Source organism: Porites lutea, chromosome 6 (genome assembly GCF_958299795.1).
Source record: "Porites lutea chromosome 6, jaPorLute2.1, whole genome shotgun sequence".
In the NCBI taxonomy this organism is placed as follows: domain Eukaryota; kingdom Metazoa; phylum Cnidaria; class Anthozoa; order Scleractinia; family Poritidae; genus Porites; species Porites lutea.
The window spans coordinates 217,501-225,692 of record NC_133206.1 but is presented as its reverse complement, the minus strand read 5'-3'; the positions used below and the strand labels follow the sequence as shown (position 1 = coordinate 225,692).

Genomic DNA, 8,192 nt, shown 5'->3' with positions numbered 1-8,192 from the left:
TGAGGACATGGATTCTGACTATCAGTGCAGGGGTTTATCCCATATATGAAGAACTACTTGCTTAACAAAAAAATGGCGGAATTAACACCTCGAGAAAGGCTTTTTGAGATTTGTGATTATGGAAAGCTAAGAGGACGCGGTTTGAGGGCTTTGATATCATCTAAGCCGGGTGATAATATTCTTGAATCCATTCCTGTGGTCTTTGTTTTAAGTAACAATGTGCGAGGGCAATGTTGCGACATGTGTTTTACCCAAGGGTGTGATCTTCAACGTTGTTCGAAGTGTAAATTTGCACGCTACTGTGATAGACAATGTCAAAAGAAGGATTGGAAGGAACACAAAATCGAATGTGAACGAATACTTAGAGTTTCTCCGAATGTTCCAACTGATCTTGTGCGTCTCATGGCAAGAATCATGCAAAACAAACATTCAGACGACGCATTGTGCAAGTATTTATCTCAGCTTGTTTCCCACCACGAGCAGTTCGGAGAACTAAGGAAGGACGCTTTTACCACCATCATAACAGTTCTTAAGCATTTTGTTGGAGGTAAAGATTTCCAAAAATTTTCAACGGCCGAGTTGTTTGAGCTTTTTGGCAAGATATCATGCAACTGTTTTACTATATGTGATGCTGAATTACAGCCTCTGGGTGAGCATATTTTGAGAACTAAATATAACTACAGAACAACCATTTAATCCTTAAGGAAACCAGTCGTATTGATACAAAGACATTTCGGTACAGGTCGTAGTAAGATTTCCATCTAACCCCGTACATTTATCGTGCATACGTTTTTCCACTCTATTCTTATCAAAATATTTGTGACAAAAGGTATATGATTGCTGCATGCATAATAAATGTATGGGGTTATACGGAAATCTTACCCACCTCATTTTGGTACAAACTCAAGCATAAAAATTTCGATCATTTCAAGTATAGTTTGAGAGTGAACAAGAAAAACATTTTGGGTTAATATTCTCCTTTTTTTAAAGGCAAGTACATGGAACTATTTTATAACTCTACTGAATACACAGAAAACAACTTTGTATCGAAGCAACTGGTGACCATCCGTAATAACTAGCGCAATAATGAAGTATTTTTTTTCTTTCCCATATTGTAGTCAATTGCAATATTTCTTCTGACAAATGGTAGTCTTCATAAAGGCAATTAGGTTGACTTGTCATGCATCACCTTTATTCAGACCCTGCCATTTTAGAGTGTTTGATTCTGATCCTCACTGCTACACTGTCAGGGTCAGAGGGACAACCATTTAAAGCTTCACCTCCACTTTAACATCAATAGATACAGTGGAATAGAAATACGAAAAGCATGGATGTCTGTGATCAAGAGTCACATTGACAGGAGGGTCATATGATGTTAGGCTGAAGAGGGAATAGTTTCACCAAAATAGCAGAGTTTGAAATGCACCAACCATTCACTGTGGAACATTGTGCACTTTAAGGGGTTGCATAACCAGTCACCTGAGAAGGAAAAGCAAAGTCAAAACATTACAATCTACACCACAAGTTCCTGCATTGTGAGATAAATTGCATTCCTTCAATATTACAATGATTTTTTGTTATGATGATGATGATGATATATCCTGTCTTTACTGTTTGTCAATTGATATGGAATTTTGGTGATGACATACCACTACACATTATAAAACTTTCTCTGCAATAATTTTTCTTCAAATGTTAAAATAATAGATGCATCAGTACAGCCAGGGAAGTGCTCTAGGGGTGCCTGGTAGAACCTGGTGCCTTCCTTTTGCTCTTGGGGGACTACAGACTGCAAAACAGTCTGTTTCTTTCTGTAAAAATCGGTTTTTTAAGGTACAAAGCACCAGCGTTAATATCTTGCTTGTGCAAAGCACATAAGGCCTCAGTATAGATCTTCATTTAACTGCTCTCACTTCCTTGACCTACCCAAAAATACTGACTATTTTGCAGTCCAGGGTGGGTAGGAAATGTTTGTTTTTTCATAAATGTCATCACCATCAGGGTTGGAAATTAACAGTTGTCCAGTTGTCCCAGACAACAAAAACCATCAGTGGGGCAGCCAATTTGTGCTGACTGGCTGCCCCTCGGACAACCCAATCTTCTAAGTCCTAATTCCCTAATTAGGAACGATTATTGCAGCTTTTTGCCTTGGAAAGGTTCATGATCCTTAAAAGTTAGTTGAAAGTTAAAAAAGGCTCCAAACTCAACATTTGGCCTGAATGGACTTGTTGTTCTTTAACCAGAAGTTTATGTAGTTAAACATAGTCCATGATGCACTGTAGTGAGATGTGCCCACATGTGTATTCCCACCATGTTTGATCCCTGCCTGCTATAGCCTATTGATTCTTTGTGCAGCTGTAAAAATTTACACCTTCACTTTGGAATTCACTAAGGCAGATAAAGCTACAGCAGATTAGTGGCACAAGACTTAGAGAGCTCAAAGAACTGTTTCTTGCGTGTGAAAGAAAATGCTATGATTTGTAGTTATTGCTCATGGTTTTTGAAAGATAAATCTGCATTTGGAAACCTAACAGGCCTTGATGGGGTCGAAAAACAGATAACAAGTGAGGCACATTTTCTAGTGAAAAACTAAAAAAACCTGTTAATAATTATTGAGCTATCTCAGTGTTTTACTTTCTTGGATTGAACTGGGCCAAGAGGTTGACTTTGGCAACGAAAATATTTCATGAGCAACCAAACCAAGTCTTGTGGTTGCCCCAGGGGCAATAGGACATAAAAGTAAATTTCAAACCCTGACCCAGGACACGATTTCACAGGGCCAGAGATTTGCATTCCTGTCACCTTTTCTAAGAGCACATCCTTGATGCTGTTCTAGGTAGACTCATGTGAGCCCCAGACTTTGATAAGTAACCCCAAATCTGTGTCATGATTACACATCAGATACAGTAAGTGGACAGTGTAACATCATAAGACCTTTTTACTAAGTATTCCAATTGGTGTTTCACCTTTCACAGGTATTGGCATGTATCAAACACCTACTATGCTCAACCACTCATGTTATCCAAATTGTGTGGTAACTTTTAGTCAGACAAAACTTCTAGTCCATGCAACAGAAGATATCAAGGAAGGTGATGAACTTACCATAAGCTACACTGAACTTCTCTGCCCAAGTTATCAGAGAAAAGAAGATTTAAGGAACCGTTACTATTTTGAATGCAGCTGTACTAAGTGTTTGTCTTCTTTGGAGGAAGATGGACTCATGTTAAGTTTGCAGTGTTCTGACAAAAGGTGCTGTGGAGCAGTCCCAAGAGATTTGGCAGGTACATTGGCAATATCATTGTGTAGAAATGAGAAAAGCTATGTTCTTTTAAAACAGGAGGCAGGCACTCTTTTGTTGATTATATTTCACATTAGGAAAGCTCTTGCTGTGTCAGATAAAAAGTAAGTACTCTACCCATCTCAGTGAGTGAGTGGTGTGCTTTTGCCTCTGTCCCTGGCCAAGGGGATTACTCACAGAATGTTAACATTGTGAAGCAAGAAATACATTTTGTGGCAATGACAGTCAGTGTATTTCTATCATTGAAGTATTTCTAATTTACATAATTTACTTAACTGTCATTGTATATTACCAGAAACTCATAAGGGGTTGAACCGCTTATGAGTTTCTGATATTACTAAATGAGTTTTCCTGCAAAAGAGTGAAATAAACAGTGATTATTGTTAAGGTGTATTTATAAAATTTAGCACAGTGTATATTGTTTATATTTTTTTTTGTTCAAATATTATGAATCATTCTTTTCTCCAGTGGGTGAGTTTTCTGCTTGTAACACATGTGGTAAGAGCCTTTTGGACAAGACTGCTGGAACTAAGGCAGACACAATTATATTAAAGAGCGAAGAAGCTTTAAAAGATATTAAAGCCTTAGAAAAATCAGATGACCAGCAAGGTGTTCTTGATATTGCTGAGAGGATTTTAGCACATCAAAGAGGATTCTTTCACAAACTACATTACATCAAAGCAAGAATACTTGATAAAGCGATGGATGCATGCATTAATCTGGAGATGTGGGAAAGCGCATTGGACTTTGGACTTCAAACAATGAATGCATACAAGCTCTATTATCCAATAAACCACCCAAGTGTTGGGATTCAGCTGTTTAGGATAGGTAGGTCATTACCTCAGCATACTAGGATACTAGTAAAAAAGCCAGATTTAGGATAGGAAAGTGCATGTAGTGGAGAGGGAGCTGAACTGAAGTAAATACCATCTGAGTCATTACCACACAGTTCGTCTTATCTTTTGAGGAATGGGTTCTTTGCTCCTTAGGAGGGTACGATACATGGGTGGGCCTTTTTAGACCCTGTTTAAACCTTATAAGAGGGATTTGGTTTTCAAAATGACATTCAATTTTAGAACAATTTATACGTTCTATTGAAAAACGTTTCGTAACTCGTTCCTATTGAAGAAGACTTTTTTTCTCATTAACGCTGTCCTTTTTCCAGCGTAAAGAAACTGACGTAAGACAAGCAACACTGAAAAAAATTCAGGCTTGTACGGGATTCAAACCCTTGACCTCTGCGATACCGGTGCAGCGCTCTACCGATTAAGCTAACAAGCCAACTAGGAGCAGGTCGCCTGAATTTTTTTCAAGCTTTCTTTTCACAACTTCATGCGTATACAACAGCGATAATCTTCCCTCAAATAATTCTTCACTGCGCAGTTCACATATACCATTTTCATATATTCATAATTTCATCATCATCCTTTCACGGGTTTATCACGAACCAATTCAATGACCTGCTCCCAGTTGGCTTGTTAGATTAATTGGTAGAGCGCTGCACCATTGTCCCAGGGGTCAAGGGTTCGAATCCCGGACAAGTCTAAATTTTTTTCAGGCTTTCTTTTCGCAGCTGCATAAGTTGTTTATACAACTGCGATGATCTTCCTTCAAATAATTCTTCATTCCGCAGTTCACATATATGATTTTCATATGTTCATATTTCACAAGCAACACTCTCTCACAATTCATTAGGGATACAGAAACCAGAAATGAGGAAAACTTTTAACAGTCTGAACACAAGTGAACCTCACTTTAAGGATGAGTCTAGAAAAGGCCATATACCCGGTTCACACTGGGAAACTTCTAAAAGACTTGATTACACTGTACATCCCGGGCTACGCTTGCAATGTTTCATCGTCACTTTAAGTGAAATAAGAGACCATTTCGTGGCACAGACTGTTAGCGAGGTGTGACCAGCCGTATTGAAGAATTTTTTGTTTGACAGGCAAACTTCAAGTATATCTGGACAAACTAAAAGATGGGTTGCAGTCGCTGTTAGAGGCAGAAGCCATTCTTAAAACTACCTACGGTAATCATGCGCTGGTTCAAGAACTCCAAGAAATGATAACTGGAACATTAGAAGAACTAGGCAGAGAGGAACATAATAACAGATTTCAGGGATTGGAGTTAATCTGAGAACATGATAATTATTGCCTGGTGTTTAAAATCGTTTTGGGACCTGTAAGTTAACAAACATGAATTCTAGAATTAAACTTCAAGGCAGTGTGTAACTTAAAAATTGAAAGTAAAATTTTTATGTATAAAGCCTTCAGGCCAACAATGTGCAAGTTAATGCCTCTTAGAAGCTATTCTCATAACACTGTGCACTGAGTTGTGCTCCGGTCTTAATTCACGAATTCTTCTTTTATCTTCGTATGACGGCATGTGCTAGAACCCAGACGATGGATTCTAGACGATAGACGATAGACGGTGGACGATGGACGATAGACGATGAGTGATACCATTTTTACAGACATTTTTACGAGAGTCATAGTTACTAAAAACTATGCGAGACTTGTTACACGAGCGTTAATTAATTGGTAATTCAAATTTGTCACCCAATGGCGGGCAAAAACGAATAGATATTTTTATCCGGCTTGTCGTGTTGCCAACTAATTTTCGCGCATTAAAGAAAATACCGTTTATAAAATAAAATCCGTGGAAGAAAAAAGCACAACATTTAATTTGTTAAGGTGTTTCGATATAGTTTTTCAGAGGCCATTCCGATATTTTTCAATCGCTTTAAAAGTGATTTTATCCTTGCCTGATCGCTATAAAATTTTCACCAATGATCGATCATACAAAGTGTAGGTTTTAGTAAAATCGATGTTACTATGACAACAATAGACAAAAAACTTAGAAATTGATAAACGCCTAATTTTACGCGATCTAGACCAGCTACTGACAAATCCAACCTTAGGAACTTAAAGTTTGGTTTTTAGCGAATAACCTCCGTAAGAAGTAAAAAATTCTGTAAGTTTGAATTCGACTGAAGCGAAAACATATTTCAAACCTTCAATTTTCAATAGCCGTGATAGATTATTTAAAAAAAACGTTATAAATGACTCAAATTATTCTTAAGTAGCGTCAGAATGCTGCTTAGTATCATATTTCGATGTACACTGTATAAGATGGGTTTGTGCAAAATCAGTAACTTCCAGTCGAAATTACGTCTGAGTGTTTTGACCACAATCCTGGTCAAAAGTGAATAGAACACTTGACCAAATATGAACTCTTTATGCTGAAAATCCTAGAGTCCATCAGGTGTTGCCTATAAAGAGGTGTTAATAGTTGTCTTACGTGACTTCGAACAGTTAGAAGGGATGGCAGAAAATGTGCTTGCTTATTCTTTATATTTGACATGTTTGGGTGGAAATACACATCTCCCATCTTTCCTTATATACCTCCTCTCACCCGCAAGTGTATATTCACGACGCATTTTAGAGACTCCGACCAGATCTGCTGATGGCATGGGCTCCTTAGAAGAGTTACCTCTGCTAGTCCCGGAGGAGGGTCTTTCGTGAAAAAGTCTTGAAAATTTGGTATCGCCCATCGTCTATCGTCCATCGTCTGGGTTTTAGCACATGCCCCTAATGATTTTGGGTCTACTTTCGTAACTTATCATTACCCGTCATACATCGTCTGGGTTTTAGCACATGCCATAATTAGGTTGCACTGAAAACCACACTTCTAAAGTTTATCTCGGGTAATTTTCCTTTTGTTATATCGGAGTGGAATAATATCGTGAACCAGGTTCGTGACGGATTTAGAAAGTACTTGCTGATTAGAATTAAATTTCACCGAAATAAAGCGTATCTCTCCACTATAGTTCAAAGCCTGGAAAAGTTGGGGGGAAAAACTGCATTGCCGTGTGGCCCCACAAACTTTTGAAATTCTTCTATACCCACTCAGTTACACTTCTAAAGTGAAGTAAGTCAGCAAGATGCGGTTAACGTAATCCTAACCCTTATCAAACTTTCACGAGTAAAATGATAGCTTTAGCTTTGGAAGTATTTTTCTCAATTACTCCGTCAATCTCGTAAGACGTTTTTCACTTCTGCTGAAGTTTAAAGCTTTTGAAATAAACAAAATATTATTCCGTGGACTGAACCCAAAAGTATGGCAGCCGTTAATCCTTTACATCTAGGCCCAAAAGTTTGGCGGATTCTTCTCATTAACATGCGTGCCAGATTAATCAAATACGAAGTATATTCCTGTCACCTTGGTTACTACTGGAACGTTTGAACAAAGAAACCTGTCAACCTCGGGGGCCGAGTAGGAGAGGACCCTGGGAACGAGGTTGGAAGACCTCTCAACATCTTTATATCAAATTAATTTTCTTGACTCTACACACGCAAGTTTTCCTTGTCAAATGTGTTTCTTGGTGTGACGGAAACCATTGTTTGTTCGCTTTTGTGTTGTAATGTTCGTATTGTTTTGTGTCGTTTCAATCTTTTGCATTAAGTCATTTGGTGATCGCAACCGTCCGCGACACCACTGAAGAAATTACCCAAATAATAGCATCATTGTCCACCATCGTCTTAGTTGTGCTTCGTCACGTGATCTCGTTAGGGCTGCAGGCTTTCGCTCCCATTCATGCGCTTCCATTGAAAGAAAGCGAGTGCAGTAGCTGACGGTTTATTTTCTGACTAAATCGTCAAATTTCTTTTCTGGATATTGGACATGGTAGCGAACTTTAAGAACTCCTTGAATTGTAGAAAGGAGAATCCTGAGTTTGTACCGTCGTGCACGTTGTCAAGTGACAGTTTCATCGCGATGCCACAGCAGATTTGGGCCCCACGGTCCAAATTTGCCTATTTTTCAGTTCAAGTTATATGCTGATTCATATGGATTCCCCTCCCCAGTCAAAGTCAACGCATCGTGAATGAAA

The 8,192-nt window shown here is 38.5% G+C and overlaps 1 protein-coding gene across 2 annotated transcripts; it reads left to right on the top strand.

The window, feature by feature from the left end:
* The first annotated feature begins 72 nt into the window (after positions 1 to 72).
* Positions 73 to 5,749, top strand: LOC140940870 (histone-lysine N-methyltransferase SMYD3-like). Of its 2 annotated transcripts, none has more exons than XM_073389834.1 (4): positions 73 to 649; positions 2,976 to 3,281; positions 3,767 to 4,126; positions 5,247 to 5,749. In XM_073389834.1, the coding sequence occupies exons 1-4, from the start codon at positions 73 to 75 to the stop codon at positions 5,435 to 5,437; spliced, it is 1,434 nt and encodes a 477-aa protein (XP_073245935.1). In that variant the 3' UTR covers positions 5,438 to 5,749. The 2 variants fall into 2 exon arrangements, with proteins under 2 accessions (XP_073245935.1, XP_073245936.1); XM_073389835.1 differs by having other exon boundaries at positions 98 to 547.
* The last annotated feature ends 2,443 nt before the right edge of the window (positions 5,750 to 8,192 follow it).

Coding starts and splice junctions, on each gene's coding strand:
- LOC140940870 (XM_073389834.1), top strand. CDS start 73: ATGGCGGAATTAACACCTCGAGAAAGGCTTTTTGAGATTTGTGATTAT. Junction 650..2,975: donor TGCTGAATTACAGCCTCTGG/GTGAGCATATTT, acceptor CACCTTTCACAG/GTATTGGCATGTATCAAACA. Junction 4,127..5,246: donor GATTCAGCTGTTTAGGATAG/GTAGGTCATTAC, acceptor TTTGTTTGACAG/GCAAACTTCAAGTATATCTG.